Genomic DNA, 20,319 nt, shown 5'->3' with positions numbered 1-20,319 from the left:
CATTCTTGATGGATACATCTTGGGTCTGCCCCTTTCGAAGCAGAAGTGGGATTGTTATGTGGGTAAGTTGACATGAATATGAAAGGAGTCTTAAATGACATTTTTAAAATGGTGATAAATGCACTAGAGCAATTGTTTCATTTGAACTCAGCCCTTACCTGTGGTAGGATATGCTGCACATGATGCACCCAATTAGAAAGTCCATCAATCATCTCCGGAGCAGAGATACCTTCAAAGTCAGGATTTTCTTCATAAGTGTCTCGGACTGCTCCTTCCTCCTCCTCTGCTTCCTCTTCACCAAACTGAAAGAATCCCAGGGGGCTGACCTGGGTGCCAGCAGAGATACGGGCAATTTGAGCCCGCAGATAGTTACTTTCATTCCCTGGGAAAGGGGGGTAACTCACTATGGGAGCATCAAGCCGACCAGTGAAAAACTTTTTGATTTGCCTGGCAGCGGTGATGTGGGCTGGCAAAACAAGAGGAAGTCTCACCCAAGGTTTGCCCGGCTCATTGCAAACTAGGTAGGCATACTTGTTGGCCCCGGTCCGGTTGTCCTCCTTGGGAACAACTGGTGGGGGCTTGTAAGTGGACTTTGGGGGGCCAGGATCCTGCTCCTCACCCTCCTCATCCTCCTTGAGGTCACTGGTGTCTTGTTCGGTCTCCTCCACCTCTTCCTCTTGGTCCATCTCATCCTCTCCTTCCCGGAACTCTACCTCAGCAACAATGTAGTTGGCCTCTGTTCCCAAGACTTTGCCCCAGAATCTGCATTTTTGAATAGGTTGCGTGTCAATAAGCTGCTTCAGAGCGAGGAATATATGGTAAGTCTCTTCCTTGCTCATGCCCACTCCACCTTGCTCGAAGAAGAAAGCTAGCTCCATCACATTTGGGAGGGGAGTCTCCAGCTGTCAGAAAAACATAATGGGTTAGTGGTGAGTCACCAACATACAGGATTAAACAATGCTTTGACTCCTAAATCGGAAGAAGTAAAAAAGTCATACCAATAAATGGGTATTTTCTAGTCTACAGGAAGCAGCAGTGTATGGTTATTGAGAAGGATTCTAATGATTGTTGGTAAAGAACAAGTTACTTACCTTCGGTAATGAATTATCTGGTAGAGACTATCTAGCTGCAGATTCCTTACCTTAGAATTCCGTGGCGGTAGCATCGAATCTGGTATTTTTCTGCTGAGCAGTACACTGCGTGCGCCGTCGGGTGACATCGTTCGGATCCGCGTGTGTTGTCCTGCTCCGCGTGGCACCGTCAGCGTCGGAGTCGTCTGTGACGTCATGGCCTGCTATGTAGGCAACACCCTTGCGCGCGTACGTCAGTTCCTTTCCACAACATCCCACGCCAGAAGCGTAGAGTCATGTAAGAGACAATTTTTTTCCCCCTATTGTCTGAGCAAAATGAAATGCCCTGGAGAAAGGGTGAAAGGGTAAAAATATGAAAATATATATATATATACACACACACACACACACACACACATCCGCAGAGTGGGGAAGCCTGGGTGGGCGTAAGGAATCTGCAGCTAGAGTCTCTACCAGATAGTTTGTTACCGAAGGTAAGTAACTTGTTCATCCGATAGAGACTTCTAGCTACAGATTCCTTACCTTGGAACAGATACCCAAGCTATAACTCCTGGCGATGGGGTGCGAAGATATACTTCACACAAGGAAGTCCTGCAGGACCGAGCGAGCAAAATGCCCCTCTCTTCTCACATGGCTATCCAGGTAGTAGTGTCTTGCAAACGTGTGCAAGGTAGCCCAAGTTGCTACCTGGCAGATGTCTAGCACCGGCACGCCTCGAGCTAATGCCGTGGTAGCAGCTTTCCCACTTGTAGAGTGAGCCCTCAAGCCCTCAGAAGGCTGCTTCTTAGCCAAAGCGTAGCAGATTTTAATGCAGAGAACGACCCAGCACGAAATGGTTTGTTTCTGGACTGCCCGACCCTTCTTTACACCAAGTACCCCACCCGGAACTCTTTTGTGCGGTCAAGGTAGAACAATAACGCCCTTTTTGGGTCCAGACGATGGAGACGCTCCTCTTCTTTAGAGGGATGCGATGGAGCAAAGAAGGTAGCCAGGGTGATATTTTGACCCAGATGGAAAGGGGTCACCACCTTGGGGAGGAAAGAGGCACGAGTTCGGAGGACTACCTTATCAGGATATATCGTGAGATACTGCGGTTTCAATGATAAAGTCTGCATCTCACTCACTCTCCTGGCAGATGTGATCGCCACTCAGAAGGCTGTCTTGATAGTGAGCAGCCAGAGAGGACAATTATGTAAAGGCTCAAAAGGTTCACACATTAGGAAAGTAAGCACTAGATTAAGGTCCCACTGGGGCATAACAAAAGGTGTAGGTGGAAACATATGTACAAGCCCTTTTAAGAATCTCTGTACAATAGGAAACTTAAACAGACTGTTGATCAGGCAAGCGAAGAAAAGCCGATAAGGCAGAAAGATAGCCCCTAAGAGTCCCTAAGGAGGAACCCTGTTGGGCGAGTAAACAGAATGAACAAAAGGATATTAGAAAGAGAAGAAGAAAGAGGATCAATAGACCTCTCTGTACAATATAATGCAAAATATTCCAACCGCAGGCGTAAACCGTCTTAGTAGCGGAACGCCTGGCTGCCAGAATGACATCACAGACTTTGGGGGGGAGGTCATAAACCATCAACTGCCGCCCCTCAATCTCCGCGCATGAAGCAGCAGAGTTGACAGGTTCGGGTGGAGAACCTTCCCCTGCTGCTGTGACAGAAGATCCTACCAAAGAGGCAACCTGAGTGGAGGACTGATGCTCATTTTTAGAAGCTCTGGATACCAGACTCTTCGTGCCCAATCTGGAGCCACTAGGATTACTTGGGGCCGGTCGTTCTAGATTTTCTTGAGAACTCTGGGCAAAAGTGGTATGGGCGGAAAGGCGTACAGGAGGCCAGAGCTCCACTTGCGATGAAAAGCATTGCCTAGCGATAGCCACCTTGGAAACTCCAACACTCAATACTGCTAACATTGCGTGTTCTCTTCGGAGGCAAACAGATCTAACCAAGGCTCTCACCTTGCGCCACCTCCGAATGGAAACACGGTTCGTGATCCACTAAGCATCGCCGACTGAGTTCGTCCGCTCTGGCGTTTAGAGAACCTGCCAGGTGTTGACCCACCAGGGTTATGCCATGGTGTTCCAGCCATGTCTAGAGACGTAGAGTCTCTTCACAAAGGGTCCAAGACCTCACACCGCCCTGCTTGTTGCAGTACCACATTGCGGTAGTGTTGTCCATGAACACTTGCACTATCTTCCCTTCCACAACAGGAAGAAATGTCTTTAATGCTACCAGGATCACCCAAAGCTCCAACAAGTTGATATGAAGCCCGGATTCCGCCGGAGACCAGAGGTTCCTGATCTCCACCTCTACAAGATAAAACTTCGTACTTGTATAGCGCACTACTCACCCGTTAGGGTCTCAAGGCGCTGTACACATACCGCTGTGGAACCCCTCCTGGCTTTTCCCTGTGAGGTGCCCACTCCTGGGCAACCTCCAAGGCGAAGCCAGGCATCCCAGCGCTGTTGGGGCCGTTGTGGAGATTAAGCAAGCTATTGCCCAGTTACAGAGTGGGACCCATGAATTAGATTAGGAACTGATGCGAGAATTATCAGGTCCAACGAAACTGTGCCCAAGACCTGCTGAGGCGGGAATTGAACCCTGGTCCCGGGCCAGATTTCTGCATCAGGGTCTGCCGCTCTAACCATTGAGCCACAATTCTCCACTTGAGCTACACTTCTCCACCCCAGCATGGAATTGTCACCCAAGCCCAGAAGTGACTAAGATCTGGTTGAGGAAGGGAGAAGAGTCTGCCTTTGACCAAATCGCAGTTCACTAACCACCCCTGCAAATCCTTTGTAGTTCCCTCGGAGTTCTGAGCCATGTTGGTAAGATTTCCCTGATGCTGTTCCCATTGGAACTTCAGGTCCCACTGCAGAGCCCTCATGTAGGAAAATGGTTTCCTGTTGCAGTTACCCCCCACTGTTTGCCTGACATTGATGCTGACTTGACTGAGAAGTGTGCTGGGACCCTGCTAACCAGGCCCCAACACCAGTGTTCTTTCACTTAAAAATGTACCATTGTTCCACAATTGGTACATCCCTGGCACACAGATAAGTCCCTTGTAAAAGGTACCAGTGGTACCAAGGAAGGTCCCTAAGGGCTGCAGCACATGTTGTGCCACCCTAAGGGACCCCTCACCTAACACATGAATACTGCCATTGTAGATTGTGTGTGTTGGTGGGGACAAAAAGGCAAAGTACACATGGCATCCTCCTCAGGATGCCATGTACACAAAATGCTGCCTGTGGCATAGTTAAGTCATCCCTCTAGCAGGCCTTACAGCCCTAAGGCAGGGTGCACTATACCACAAGTGAGGGCATAGCTGCATGAGCAATATGCCCCTACAGTGTCTAAGTCTATGCTTAGACATTGTAAGTACAGTGTGGCCATATTAAGTATATGGTCTGGGAGTTTGTCAAAAACAAATCCACCGCTCCATAAGGGCTACACTGAATACTGGGAAGTTAGGTATCAAACTTCTCAGAATAATAAACCCACACTGATACCAGTGTTGGATTTATTACAAAATGCACACAGAGGGCATCTTAGAGATGCCCCCTATATTTTACTCAATCCTTCAGTGCAGCTGCTGAGAGACGAGTTTCAGACCCCCTGGGATGAGAACCTTTATGCTCTCTGAAGACAGAAACAAAGCCTGCACTGGGTGGGGGTGCTTAATACCTCCTCCCTGCACAAACTGTAAAACCTAGCAATGAGCCGCAAAGGCTCAGGCTTCGTGTTACAATGCCCCAGGGCACCCCAGCTAGTGGAGATGCCCGCCCCCCGGACACTGCCCCCAATTTTGGCGGCAAGTCCAGGGGAGATAATGAGAAAAACAAGGAGAAGTCACCCACCAGTCAGGACAGCCCCTAAGGTGTCCTGAGCTGAGGTGACCCCTGCCTTTAGAAATCCTCCATCTTGGTTTTGGAGGATTACCGCAGTAGGAATAGGGTTGTGCCCCCCTCCCCTCAGGGAGGAGGCACAAAGAGGGTGTACCCACCCTCAAGGACAGTAGCCAATGGCTACTGCCCCCCAGACCTAAACACACCCCTAAATTGAGTATTTAGGGGCGACCCTGAACCCAGGAAATCAGATTCCTGCAACCTGAACTATAAAGAAGGACTGCTGACCTACAAGCCTGCAGAGACGACGGACGATGACAACTGCTTTGGCCCCAGCCCTACCGGCATGTCTCCTGAGTCGAAAACCTGCAACCAATGACGCATCCAACAGGGACCAGTGACCTCTGAAGCCTCAGAGGACTGCCCTGACCCCCAGGACCAAAGAAACTCCCTTGAGCAGTGGCTCTGCTCAACAACCTGCAACAAACTTGCAACTTTTCTTCAACTAGAAAGACCTCACTCTTCCCGCCGGAAGCGTGAGACTTCACACTCTGCACCCGACACCCCCTGCTCGAGATCCAGAGAACAAACACCACAGGGAGGAATCCCCGGCAACTGCGACCCCGTGAGTAGCCCGAGACGACCCCCCTGGACTCCCACAGCTACGCCTGCAGAGAGAATCCAGAGGCTCCCCCTGACCGTGACTGCCTGTAACAAGGGACCCGACACCTGGACCAAGCACTGCACCCACAGCCCCCAGGACCTGAAGAAACCGAACCTCAGTGCAAGAGTGACCCCCAGGCAAACCTCTGTCTAGCCCAGGTGTTGGTTGTCCCGAGAAGCCCCCCCTGTGCCGGCCTGCACCGCTAGAGTGACTTACGGGTCCCTCCATTATTTCCGATCTAAAACTCGACGCCTGCTTTGCAAACTGCACCCGGCTGCCCCTGTGCCACTGAGGGTGTGTTTTGTGTGCCTACTTGTGTCATCCCCCCTCCCCTCCTCCCCCCCCCGGTGCTCTACAAACCCCCCCCTGGTCTGCTCCCGAGGACGCAGGTACTTACCTGCTGGCAGATTGGAACCGGACCACCCCTGTTCTCCAGAGGCGTCTATGTGTTTTGGGCACCTCTTTGACCTCTGCACCTGACCGGCCCGGAGCTGCTGGTGTGGTAACTTTGGGGTTGCCTTGAACCCCTAACAGTGGGCTGCCTATGCCCAGGAACTGAGACTTGTAAGTGTCTTACTTACCCTTCAATTACCTCCCCCAGGAACTGTTGATTTTTGCACTGTGTCCACTTTTAAAATAGCTTATTGCCATTTTAACCAAAACTGTATATGTTATTGCTCTAATTCAAAGTTCCTAACTTACCTGTGTGAAGTACCTTGCATTTTATGTATTTACTTCAAATCTTGAACGTGTGGTTCTAAAAATAAATTAAGAAAATATATTTTTCTATATAAAAACCTATTGGCCTGGAGTAAGTCTGAGTGTGTGTTCCTCATTTATTGCCTGTGTGTGTACAACAAATGCTTAACACTACCTTCTGATAAGCCTACTGCTTGACCACACTACCACAAAATAGAGCATTAGAATTATCTCTTTTTGCCACTATCTCACCTCTAAGGGGAACCCTTGGACTCTGTGCACACTATTTCTTACTTTGAAATAGTATATACACAGCCTACTTCCTACACCTCATATGCCATCTGGCATGCTCGACTAATAGGATGCAGGAAGCCATGAGTCCCAACATCCTCAGAGTCTGTCTCACCGAAATCCAGGATAGAGGCCGAAACATCTGTATCATAACCTGAATATCCTGGACTCGCTGCTCGGGAGGATAGGCCCGAACCTGCACTGTGTCCAGCACAGCTCTGATGAAAGTGAGCTTCTGAGAAGGAGTCAGGTGCGACTTTTGCACTCGCTGGGGTTCACTATAAATGTGCCAGAGGTTCGCCGTAGTCTGGAGGTGGGTGACGACGGCCTTGGGCGTCGGAGCCTTCAACAGCCAGTCACCGAAGTAGGGAAAGACTGAAATCCCTAACCTGCGCAGATGAGCTGCCACCACCGCCATCACTTTCGTGAACACCCGAGGGGCACTGGTGAGACCGGAAAGGGAGCACAGTAAATTGAAAGTGCTTGTGGCACACCTTGAACCGCAAGTAATGTCTGTGGCTGGAAATGATGGGGTTGTCAAAATATGCATCCTGCAAGTCCAATGCTACCATCCAGTCTCCTTGGTCTAGGGCAGACAAAACCTGAGCAAGAGTGAGCATTTTGAATTTCTCCTTTTTGAGGAAGAGATTGACATCCCTTAAATCCAGTATAGGCCGAATGCCCTTGTTCTTTTTGGGAATCAGAAAGTAGCTGGAATAACAACCACTGCCTACTTCTGACATCGGACCCTTTCTATGGCTCCCGTGGCCAAGAGAGCTGTAACTTCCTCGCGGAGCAAGACCAAATGATCACTCATCAGCCGTTCTTTTACGGGAGGGATAGAGGGAGGGAAAGACTGAAGGGGAGGGAATAGCTCTTCTGTATGATCTGCAAGACCCATGTGTCCGATGTGATGGTCTGCCAGTGAGGGAGATGAAAATGAATCCTCCCTCCAACTGGACGGACATGGTCTTGTAGAACCATACTAGGAGGGCTTGGGCGCTGCGGAAGAGGGGGGCTGTGTGGTGGCCGACCTCTGGCCAGACCCTCTGGGTTTGACGGTACCACAACCTCATCCTCACACGGGATGTTGTGAAGCCGGAGGACGGAGGCTAACCTGTGGCTGGCGTGGTACTGTGTACCTTCCAAAGCCTCAAAAGGGACGAAAGACAGACTGCTGATGAGCTGGCGCTGAAAGGCCGAAGGATCTGGCCATAGCTCGAGAATCCTTGAACCTCTCAAGCGCAGAGTCTTCCTTTTCACCAAAAAGGCAAGAGCCATCAAAAGGCATGTCCATCAAACTCGACTGGAGATCCCCTGAAAAGCTAGTACAACATAGCCAGGCGTGGCGACGGAGGGCCACTGTTGAAGAAATCGCCCTGCCCAGCGAGTCGGTCGTGTCCAATCCACACCAGATAGTAAACTTGGCCTCATCTCTCCCATCCTTGACAGCCTGGGTGGGAGTGTTCCGTACGTCCTCCGGGACCTGAGGCAGCACCTGTGCCACCGTATCCCATAAAGTATGCAAAAAACGGCCCAATAGGCAAGAGGTGTTTGCTGACCTCAATGCCATGTTGGGGGAAGAAAACAACTTCTTTCCAAGTTGGTCCAGCCTCTTCGATTCCCTATCCGGAGAGGCGGGAGGGAAGGCACCATGAGAAGTGGAGGCTTGGACCACCAAGCTGTCTGGGGTGGAGTGTTGGGTGAAGAAACTAGGGTCGTTTGGAGCAGGTCTATGGCGGCGGTCGATTGTCCTATTGACAGGAGCCCCTGTGCAGGGTTTGGATCATGTCCCCAGAAGGACATCTGTGAGGGCTTCATTGAAGGGTAACATCGGCTCCAATGTAGCAACCCCCGGCTGAAGCACCTCTGTCAGGAGATTAGTCCTGACTGGCACCGTAGGCAAGTCTAGTTCCAAGACCTCAGTTGCCCTACGCACCACCATGGCATAAGATGCACCCTCCTCCGTAGCCACTGCAGTAGGAGAGGGCATGCCAGCATCTGGAGAAGTATGCAGTCCACTGGCTTCCCTTAGATCCTCATACCAGGCCTGCTCATGCTCGAATCCATATTCTAAAGGGTCCTCAGACCTTGAAGGCGAGGAAGATGACTTGGGGCTCCTGGAGCAGTGCCGCAATCTCCTCCTAGAGTGGGACCGTGACCTCCTCGCTAACCAAAGACAGCTGCCAGGCCGCTAGAAGCTTGAGAGACCTCTCTCACTCTTGCTCAAGGCCTTTGGAGCCATGGCCCGACAATCGGAACACAACTTCAAATCGTGGCCCTTTTCAAGGCACCAGAGACACACCTGGTGTGGATCCGTAACCGACATGGTGCGATGACATGCACCACACGGTTTGAATCCAGTCTTTCTCGAAAACATCGCTCAGACACTTTGAAAAATCTTCGACAAAACTGTTGAAAAAAGGGTAGCTCTTTCTGGATCTGTGCTTAACCGGCGAAAGGAAAGGAAAAGACTGATGTATGCGCGCTGGGGTGGTGCCTATATAGAAGGCCGTGACATCACAGATGACTCCAACGGCGCTGACGGTGCCACGCGGAGCCGGGCAACGCACACGGATCTGAACGGCTCCACCCGACGGCATGCGCAGGGTACTGCTCAGCAGAAAAATTCCAGATTTGATGCTGATGCCACTGACTTCTAAGGTAATGTATCTGCAGCTAGAGGTCTCTATCAGATAAATACATTATCTCAAATAGTTTCTTATGGACACATTTTGGCCTCTGCTACGAAAAACTACTGGAGATTAAACTTGTGCAGAAGACTGTTTAAAACCTTTACAGCTGGCAAAGACTGCCGGAAACAACTAGTCTCTCCATTTTGCTGACTGCAGAAACACAGTAGGTTCTATTTAATCTCCAGGTCTTTCAGCAGTCACAGCATAAGCTATATCCAAAGGATAAAATATATATTTTTTTCTCTGAGGATAATTTCTGAAAGTGCAAGTAATGAACAAAGTGTCTACCATTGCATGTCACAGAAATTAAAACAGGCAAATATTTGAATAAGCCAGGGACATAGCAGTGGTGTTCCTTGAACTTCTACCTACACTCTGTTTGAACTCTGGTCTTCAATGTTTGCGCTGCCATTTTCAGCTTGCTACCATCAACTAACTCAAAGTATACAATTTGCCAGCAAAGATTTGGAGAATTGTCCTTAGCAACCGGCAAATGCGCTGTCATCCTAAATTCAAGGCCAGTTAGCTGGAGATACCGTGTTAACTAACATCTTGAGGTCTTGGGGTTTTCTTTCACAGTGCTTAAACAGAAGATTGCTCTTTTTCTAAGACGTTCAATCTTTAGCAAATAATAGAGCTGGGGAAATGGGAAAATGAGTGAAGTGCACCAAGGTGCACAATTTCAGACAATGTAGGAAAGCCACAAGTAGAAACCAGGTTTCCAAAGTTGTCATCTTATCCATTAACCAACATCTCTAATGGAAAGAAAATGGACATAACATCAGCCAGCTGCAGTTTCAGATTTTGGAAATGATCAACCCCAATCCAAGAAAGGACAAATACTAAAAACGTATCCAAAGAGAAATATTTTGTGCAAGGTTGTGCAAAGTTGTTGAACACCTTGCATCCCAAGGGTAGGATTGAGAGACTGGGGATGTATTGTTTTCTCTGATACATTTTGAGTGTATTTTGGTCAGTAAGTATGTACTAGGATAAACATTTTTTTCTAAGTAACTTTATACCACATTGTTTTTTTCTAGGTAATCATATACCACATTGTGTTTTTTCTAGGTAACCGCATACCACCTTGTATTTGCTTTGGTCTGAGACCACTCCGTGTGGGGTGGGGTTTATGTTTGATAACGGTGTTGTACAGAAAGTTCATTCCATCACCTCTGGAGGCCAGTCCCTGTGTCATGTTTTCTACCCCATTAATTAGTCACACATGGCACATGGTTGTGGGGCCTGTTCTGTCATTCTGACACTGATGCTAAACCCTTAACAAGATGGCACCCATTTTGTTTATGTTGCTCACACGTTTCATAGCTACCAAGTGTTCACATTGCTTATGTGTGGCATTTACAGGTTATCAGTGCATTTATGAGTGACATTTCTCTACCTTATGTGTGACACTATTATAGCAAGTTCAAGAAAGCAGCTATTTTCATGAAATAAGGTAAATACTTGTAAGGAGCCATTTTTTGTATAATGTTACAAGCTTGAATTGCCTCAAAACAGATGCCATATTCATGACGTTTAGCAGTCACCTACTATACCTATCCTTATTGGACATAGGGCTCTTGGTGCCAATGCTACTCAAATGTCCTTTCCACTGTGTAAATCTGGGGGCTGTTCTGGTGAAGGATTTATTAAACCACAAATGATGTAGTATGATGCAATGTCATCAATAAACACACATTGCAACAGTCAGTGACAGCCTGCAGAAACGGGCCTCAACATTTGCAGATGTGAACCATTCTGCTTATACTTTTAATGGCCCATTGTTTTGTGTTGCAAGCGCCTCGGGTGTCTTATCCTTCCAGAAGTGGGCCAGGGAAGTGATGGCGTCTTTTTTGTCTGTGGCCATAGACAGGTCTAGGGCTTAACTTCAAGTTGTGTGCTAAGAGGAAACCAAGTGAAATTCTAGGACTAAAGGAAAGTGTTAAAACCAGGGCAATCCACTCTTGACATTTCCACTTCAAATCTATCCCTATGGTGAAGTAAAATCATTTAGCGGATTATGCACCAGATTCAGCAGTTCATCCAAGAAACAGAAGATTTTGATAAGCACTATGGAGTCTTTCCTTTTTTGTTACCCACCACTGCTCTCTAGACATCATTTCTTCTTCTGTCTCCTTCTTTCAGTTTCCCATTCATTCCTCTCCCCCTCCTTTTTTGTTGCACTACTCCCCTCTTTTCCTCTCACCCTCCACTCTGGCCCTGCCAATCTCTCTTTCTACTCCTCCATCCCACTCAGTCTTCCCTGTCAATTTAGATTCTCCTCTGGCGTCTTCCTCGGCCTTCCTTTGACTCCTCCCTCTCTCAATCGTTCTGCTTTTTTAGCTTACCTCTGTTCTCTCCATCCTATTGTTTGTCCCTAACTTCTCCTTTTACCAGTAGTCTCCTCTTCCATCATTACGTTTTTCTGCTTCTTTTTTCTCTCTTTTCCCATTACATCCATCTTACTCCTCGTTGTGTTTCTTAATTTCCTTCCCTCTATCACGGTCCTTGTTGCATCTTGAGTGTTTCCATGCAGCTTTTATCTCCGTCTCTCGATCCTCCAATCTTACACTTTATGTTCTGCTCTCCTCTCACATCTCACCCTTCTCTTCTTATGTGCCTAATCACCCTTCTCACTCCTCTGCATCGCCCATGTGTCTCTTTCTAATTTATCTCATGAAAGATTATTTTTCTGAAGCGCTTTTCTGATGCAAGTTCCTTTTTCCATAACTACTTCTTGTAACTAGCCTTTCTCCTAGCCCGAATACTGCGACCCTTTTGACAAAAGCTTTCACCGATTTTCTTTTTCTGTTAGGGAAACCAAACTTATTAATGTTCTTAATGGCTGCAGAAGTGGCCAAAAACTACCAGGCTAATCCAGTGCCACTCATTGAGACCAAGAATATTATTCGATTGGGTTAAGAAAGACATTAGGGGTAATCATTATTTGGACAAAGGACGAAGAATGTACCTGAAAACAAATGCACAGTGCTGCTGTTCGGCACGTGATTCGTTTTTACAGACCTTTTTTTATTATTTTCGCTCCAAGATGTCAATTGTTCTCAGTGCTGCAGAACTCACTGTTGCTGCCAGCGTCTTTCCTTCACTTTAGTGAATGGTAACCTATGAGCGATATGTGCACAGGGCCTCTCAGCTCCTGTGTATGACAGAGCTCACCTGAAACTGCTTAACTGCATACCAGGGACAGGCCATGACAGCTAGTCTGGTGCACTGAGCAGCAGTGAAACATCGCGAATGCTGCTCAGATGAAAATACTGCTGCTTGTAGAAGTGCTCAGCTGTTTAGGGAGCTGTTGGAGCAGAGCTATTTAACTTGTGGTCTCTGTGTTCCACCACAGACAAATTTACGGCAGGGCCAGCAGGAGGATACCACATGATGTGAGGTGAGTGAGAGCTCCGCTCCAAGGCCTCCAAAACAGCTACTCAATGTTACTGTATCCTACAAAAGTTAATTACATAGTAAACACCTTCACCGAGCCCAGGCTGATTTCCATGGCAGCTGGTCACTCTGGGCCCGGCTTGCACTTCTACCTGGTGCAGTACATCAAGCAAGTTGTTGGGGAGGATTCAGTTTCCTAAATAACTATTCTGCAGTGCCTAATCACACGTGGACTGGAGCTTCCTAGTTATGTATGACCTCAGCATTTTAGTGCAGTGATGCAGAAGCCAGCACTAAATGTTTTACTCTAACCCATGAAGCTTGGTACTTGGCAGGGCCGACGTTTCCCACTTCTAGCCTCTTACTTTTGGGTTATTCACACAGAATTTGTATACAAGCATAGAGGATTGGCTTGAGTTGAATGCTTGTTTTTTCTTCCCAATGTCTTCTGATGCACATGAAAGGCACATATCCTTCAATTTAAAAACTGTCTGTGTTTAAGGCTCTTCAGTAACGCATGCTGAGGCTCTTATCACTTCTTCACATTTCACTGTTTGTGGATACTGACAGTGGAAAAGCGTACTATTTATTTACATTTGTCACTGGTGCTAGCAGTGGGCATGTTACCTTGCACATTTTTACTTTACACAAGCATTTCCTACTTGCTGGAATTTATTTTCTTGTATCTATATTGGATGTTTTTCAAGGACTCAGCATGCACACATATTGTCACTGGCTTAAGTGCATTTGCAATAGTTTTTCACTCATAATGTGTTGTATATTTTTAATTATATTGCATGTTCTATGTTTGGTTCTAGTATTCCCCTGATGAAGGGACTCAGTGACCCAAAATACATTGGGATCTGTTGAATATTTGAATGTAGCGGAGACACACTTTGTCACAAAATGAAATGAAACATGCATAAAATTTGCTTTGGAATTTGAATATCATGTATAACTATATGAATGGGAATAAAAATTCATGATTACTCATTCAATATTTTTGGCTAAATTTCGGATGAACTTTAGTTTTAGGTGGCCAAATGTGCACCCAAAGACAGAGTTTGTTTATGAAAAATAAAACAATAATGACCCACACACTCAAGAAGTTTTTTCTAAAGGTGTGAAGTAATTTTCATATTTTTTTCTACCTGGTATGGACAGGTGTTTCCTGGCAGTAAAGGGCAGAACAAAAGGACATCAGAGCATGTGTTCTAAACAGAGCGGGCAGTGTGATGGCCTTACTCCCATAATTGTCCCTTCACAGTCAGCCCGTCAGACTATACTTTATGACGGTGGAGCTAGCAACTTTCCGCCTTTGGAAAGATGTCAGTCCACCAAACTCTAACTAGAGTGAGTGGACTGAGGGTTTGGCAGACAGGGTACTCCACAATGATTGTGGTGGAATACCCCCTGTCTGCTAAACTCTAAATTGGGTTCTAAGCCAACAGGAACAATTTTGGCCAATGCTACTGATAGGGCTTGCTGAAACCTCACTCCATTGTGGTTGGTCTGGGATCAGACCTAGGTCCCGGTTAACTGCAAAATTTGTCTTAAGAGACGCTTTGTGTGTTTTTGGTGCTTTTTGCCTAAAACTTTACAAGTACACATCTGCTTCCCTTACTTTGATTTTTTACAATTTTTGTTTCGTTTTCTTATTTTTGTATTTTTATAAGGCAATTTGAGAATTTTATTGTATTCATTCTCAATGTTTAAGTTGTTTAGTATTGCTTGAACCCATCATGCATGTCTCTGAGGAACAGCCTGCTGCTTTTGCCAAAGATAAGCAGGATTGAACAAGGCTTTCTCTGTAAACTGTCTTTACCAAAAATATATTTTCTTGTTAAGCTGGTGGACTACCATTTATTGAAATACAGCTACACCAGCCTAGTTAGTGCTTTGATCCAGTCTAAAGTGGATTCTGTAGATTTAAACACTATTATCTCCCAAAGATTCTGAGACACGGTCCGCTGGTGTAGAACACAACTAGCCAACAAATCTACAGATCACAATAAGAAACAGCTCACTGGTGCACAGATCCCGCCACTCGCTCCCTATTCACAGCAGGATTCTTATTGAGGCCGTGAAAACAGCATGCAAAGTCTAATATCAGAAGATCCCTCAATTCTTGGCTTCTTTATTCGGATGGTATATAATAAGTTATTGTGCTCTTCCAATTCATTTTTTTCTGCCCTTTTAGAAAAAGTACTGATCTATGCTGAGAGGTCATTTTCTATTGCCATAGCCACATTTTGGAAAACCTTGTGTGTGCCCTGCAGTTCAAGCCCAATTTTATGGGCTTTAGACAGTGTAAAATAAGGCTTTTCAGTCCGAAATACTTATTTAGGCTCTATTTTCTGACCAAGTTTTGTTTCCTCTGTTTTAACCATTGTCGTTTAGCTGTTGCCTGCCAGTGAGCGCTAAGTACTCAGCGTACTCATACATTATAAAATAAACCTAATATAATGCAAGACCATCTGATACAGGACACCAAGTTGCCTTGCCCGTCATTTATATGCCAGGCTGTGGGACAGCTTATTTGTTTTTATTACTAAACAATCTGAAACACCTTATGCCACTGGATATTAGCCACATAACCAGTGAGTTAAGGAAAAACTGCTGGTTGAATATCCTCTTGCCATTGACCCCAAGTGTGTGAAAACAGAAAAACAGTACAAGATACTTTGTGCCATGTTCCCACCCTTACTCTTTCCCTTTTGAAATGCCATTATGTATTGATCAATCACTAGAGTGTATGTTAAGTGTGAATGAAGCAGAGAAAGTAATTGTAACAGAAGCATTGTTTATTGGTGGTAAGGCAAGCCACAGTCTGGAAAACAAAAAAGAAGCAAAACATTGTATCCTGTTGGGAACTGAGGAAAACCACCCATAAATCGGGCTAAATATGCACTGTGCAACAATGTATGTATTGGTGTTCCAGCAGTGATATGGCTGAGTGCACATGTACTCTGTAAGTTTCAAGGGACTTAGTAGGTCAACAATGAGATAAGCAGCTCAGTGCCAAGTTATCCATAAAAGTGCTGTTCGGGGTTTTGGCCCAATTCCAGGCTAGAATGTGGATAAAAGCAAACATAAGACCTGCTTTCGAGAGGACCTGTGATAGGACTGGTACCCCTTCTGGAGGATGGACCAGGCGTACCTGGACCAATGAGGTTTAATGGTCTGGCACTAGGCCACATCTGACCCGACAACAGGCTGTTTACCCTGGGTAGGGCCATCCATAGCACAGCCAGACCTCACAAAGTCCAAGGTGTAGAGGATGGAGAGGATTAGCTGAAACCACAGCCTGCAGCTTTCCGTGAAGAGGCAGTAAAATGGGTTATACGCTACTCTCCACCATATTTAGGGCTACCAACGCACTGGGAGAAATTCTAGGTACTGGTTTGATTTCTGCTTAAATGTATGGGGTTAGGGCCTGTTCCAGACACTGACCTACAGTCATATGAGGACACCACACAGCTTCTAGCTAGGATCTCTAGGTGCCGGTGGGATGGACCTCTCACCAACTCAGTATTGTCAACTTTATTGTTCAGTTAATTAAAACCATTACTAAAAGAATCAAAATAATATTTTGAATTAAAATGTAGTCACATTAAAATGCCATTTTATCAGTAAAAAAGCTTGTGCAAATAATATTGAACTGCAATTTGTCTATGACTCAGGTTTCATCAAAAAGTGCTTAGACTTCCGTTGAGCCTTCATACTCCATGCTGGCCGCCTCCACTAACTGGGATAGCAACCGCTTGAGTGTTGTAACATATTTTGCGCATCTAGCCAACGCCCAGGCCGCCGAGTGTGAGAAGCATATGTTAGATAGTTCCATACAAGTACGTGCCCCCAAGGCCACAGCTACAGGTTTGATTAACTCTCTCCTGTGAACGGCTAAGGAGGAGCAGCAGCAAAGAAGGTATAGCCAACTTTAGTGTTGATATGAGCAGAGTCTGCGGGCTCTTTATCCCTGTGTGCAGGCCAGGATGGGGTTAAAGTCCTTGATTGGCAAGGCTAGTGTTTGCATGTAAAGAATCTGCCGTCGACTTCCCGTGTTTATGGATTCCAAAAGGCATGGCTGAGGGGCCACAATCAAGTAAGAGTCGTTTAACACTGGCACTGCTTATGATGATTTGACTTACAGTAAGACTTGTTCCCTTGAGATTTCCTTTGATCTTCTGTTAATTGTTTATTTTCCCAAGCGCTGAATGCCACTGTATCTGCCAAGTGGATGGAGTCGCCCATTTAGAAGGTCTTCAGTGCTTTGCTTAGCTGCGTGTCAGGGATTACCAAGAGTTTCAAAGATGATTCTCAAGTGGTGTTTTATTGAATGTGTGTTTACCTTCCTGAGCCGGATGTAGTATTTCAGGATGGCTGCTTGGTAGTCTAACTTCTGCAACATGAGGTCCAATTCCAATCTGAGCCTAGAGCGTCGGATGTACTTCAGTTGTTAAAAAAATCTTAAATACGCCCTGCAGCGAGCTTGTTCTAGGGTCGCTTCTAAAGATCCAGGAAATGCCAGGTTACTATAATGCAGGGCGGCGAGTAGAGTCGCCTTTGTTAGCCTCAGTATTGGTGTTGCTAATGCGCTTTTGAGTTGATTGCTCAGTTGGGAGATCCCGTATGTGATTGCAGCAGCTTTGTTTCTGATAGCGTTTTTCTGTCTCCCTGCCAAATTATTTTTGGTGAACCACACGCCAAGGTAGTTGTATTTCCTGGCTGTGCAGATGGTCTGACTTCCCAGCTGCCAGGTTGTGATGTTTTTGTTTTTGTACCTTCTGAATATGAGGACTTTTGTTTTATCCTGGTTTACTTGAAGCTGGTTGGCTATGTTGAATGTAACCAGCACATTTAAAGCTCACTGCAGACCGTTTTTTGTGCAGTCCATTATCACAATGTCATCAGCGTATCGAATGGTTTGAAGTTTTGTGGGGCCGATCTTTGGTAGAACTAGACTGCTAGCCTGCAGGTGTGCCACTAAGTCTACTGTGTACACATTAAACAGCAGTGGGGCCAGGATGCAACCCTGCTTTAGGCCTCTGTTGGTTTCTATTTTCCGAGACATTGTGCCTGGGCCAGATATAACTCGGACCAATGTGTGTGTATACAGTGAACTGATAGCTCTTAAGAGTTGTGAGGGAATACACCAGGCTGACAGCTTCCTCCATAGGGTTTCACGATCCACCACGTCGAAAGGGCACTGTAATCCACGAAGCAGCAGAATAACGGCATGTGATTGATTTTAACCGCTTGCTGCTGCAAGTATGAGAGCGCCACAATGTTGCCCACTGTCAAAGCCCCAGGTCTGAACCCAGTTTGAAAAAACTGCAGGATTTGACACTCCTGGACCCAGGCTTCCTTTTGGCCCATCAATATGTAGGCATACATTTTCGCATCCACATCCAGGAGAGCTATAAGGCGACAATTTGATGCAACTGTGCGATCTCCCTTTTTATAAATTGGGCAGAGTATGGACCCTCTCCAGGAGTCCGGTACTGAGGCCAGCTGAAATGCATTTTAATGAGCTGGGACAGACTCTTTGCCCAGTCCAACGGAGAGCATTTGAACAGGGAAGCTGGTAGACCGTTTGGCCCTGGGGCACCATCCTTCCTTATGCTCTTTATAGCACTTTCTATCGTACTAAACAGAGAAGTGAATCGGTTCCATACCTTTTGCCTTGTCGGGGGTAACTCGTTGATCAGCCTTGATCTCTGGGCTTTCTTCTGCCGTCAAGGAGAGCGCTTCAAGGGGGGGGTGTACTTAGTCTTCTCAGTCCTGTTATTGGCCGGCCCCTGATTCAGTTGGGTGGCCGTGTACAAGTTTGTAGCGTGAGTGACCCATGCGGCCTCTGCAACACCATCCTCCCTAGAAACATAGCCACTATTGAACCTGTTTATGTGCTTCCAAAAACGGGCATGATTTGAGACCTTTAGTAACTGAAATAGGGTTTCCAATTCTTTTTGGTCTTTTGCTACCTTGCATTCCCATATTTGTTTATTAAGAGCTCCTCTATTATTTGCTGTCTGAGCCGCTGTGCCATTTGTGGGCTTTTGTTTGTGCTTGTGATGAGCTCTGCAAAGCGCTCGTCTTGCCTTGAGCACAGCTTTATCTAGTTGTGGTGCCGCACTTCTCAAGGCAGGATGAGATGGATAATCGCTTCGAGGTTTGCCTTGCAGCAAAGAGATAAGATCATCCACTGACTTCTTCCACCATTCAAAGTTCAAATAAGGATGCAAGGGCTGAATGTTTAACCATGAAGCTGTACTGGTTGAATGCTCTGGTCTCCATTTGATTCTTCTTACCAAATGTACCTTCTCTGTGCCCGTTGATGCCCCTACAAAGTGATCATTTCTGCTGCCTGGACTTGTTGGTCTATGATACACTTTAGCGGGTTATGGTCGCTTTCCGCCCTTTCGGTGACTTCAACGTGGCTAAGCCTCCAAATGAGCTTCTCTGAGAGAAACACATAGTCAATAGCTGAGCCTTCCTTAAAAGTGGGAGAAAAGGCACCGGACTTTCAGTTTTTTCACACACTCCTGGCGAGTTGATGTTAATTTAAAGGATGTCAGGAAATGTTGTATTAATTGACGGCCTCTGTCCTGGGGACTGTCCTCTGGTTGGGCGGCTAGCTCACTTACATTAAAGTCTCCCAACATGACTATTTCATGACCGGGGTGACTGAAGATGACAGATTCCAGGATCTCAAGGATTTCGAGGACTGACGCTGATTAATTTTTTTGGAGCATTTATATAACAGTTGACCAGTATCAGGTCTACTTGTTCGCCAGTCGATGTTCACTCCATTAATGGAAATTACTTGGGCCATTTTACTGTTGACAGGAAGTTCAGTGGCCACCAGGCAGACTGCTTGCTTGATGAAGGTGGATAAGCTGCCAGAGGGGCGTCTAAAGATACTTTGGCAAAGCAGCTGGCAGGAAGATCTCATAATAGCCTGTCAAGTGCGATGGAGCGCATTACCAGGTTTCTTGCATGCAGATAATGTTGTTAGAGTTTAAATAGGACCATGCTTCCCTTGACCTGCCGATGATCCGGAGACCTGCCACGTTCCATGACAGGGATTTAAGTGATAGCGGAGAGTAATGCTCTACGCCCCGTGGTGCTAGGACCTATGCCTCGGTCCAAGTCCCTGCGTATGCTTTGTGAGAGTGACTATGTGGCCAGGAACACCTCTCTTCTGTTTTGCGAACAAACTATCGTTAGAGCATTCAGGGCCTCCATTGTGGGGGACCAGCGATTCCTCCCCCCACTTGAGCCTCTTAAGACAGTTTTTGGCATTTCCCTGGGGCCAGTGTTTTATAAAACAAACGGGTTTTTGAAAGGTGGGGCGATATATAGGTTGATGCCCCATTCTGCAAAAGACTCTCTTACAGCCCATACCGCAGCCTCCTGAGCTGTGCTTTTCCAAGCTGTTTTTGTGACCTCTCCGCTGGCGTTTAGGAAGGATGGCTGAAACCTGACCCAGTCTGTGTCCTCCGAGATGATGTGCCTGAGTGCTGGCACCTGAGTGGAGAGACATAGTATGTTCCACCTGTTTAAGGTGTCTATGGGATCTTTTGAGGTGTAGCGAAGGATAAAAGGAAGTTCCAGGGAGTCCTGT

At 46.5% G+C, this 20,319-nt stretch overlaps 1 protein-coding gene across 1 annotated transcript in view; it reads right to left on the bottom strand.

Moving 5' to 3' along the window:
• The window catches only part of LOC138259838 (radial spoke head protein 6 homolog A-like), a 257,110-nt gene that overhangs the window by 197,243 nt on the left and 39,548 nt on the right, over positions 1-20,319 (bottom strand). Inside the window, exon 3 of the mRNA XM_069207737.1 lies at positions 159-902. Coding sequence (XP_069063838.1) covers positions 159-902 — 744 coding nt within the window. The remainder of the gene's footprint in view (positions 1-158; positions 903-20,319) is intronic.

The sequence above is a fragment of the Pleurodeles waltl genome, chromosome 9 (assembly GCF_031143425.1).
Source record: "Pleurodeles waltl isolate 20211129_DDA chromosome 9, aPleWal1.hap1.20221129, whole genome shotgun sequence".
Taxonomy (NCBI): Eukaryota; Metazoa; Chordata; class Amphibia; order Caudata; family Salamandridae; genus Pleurodeles; species Pleurodeles waltl.
The sequence above is the reverse complement of the archived record's forward strand: the minus strand, read 5'-3'. Positions and strand labels throughout refer to the sequence as shown.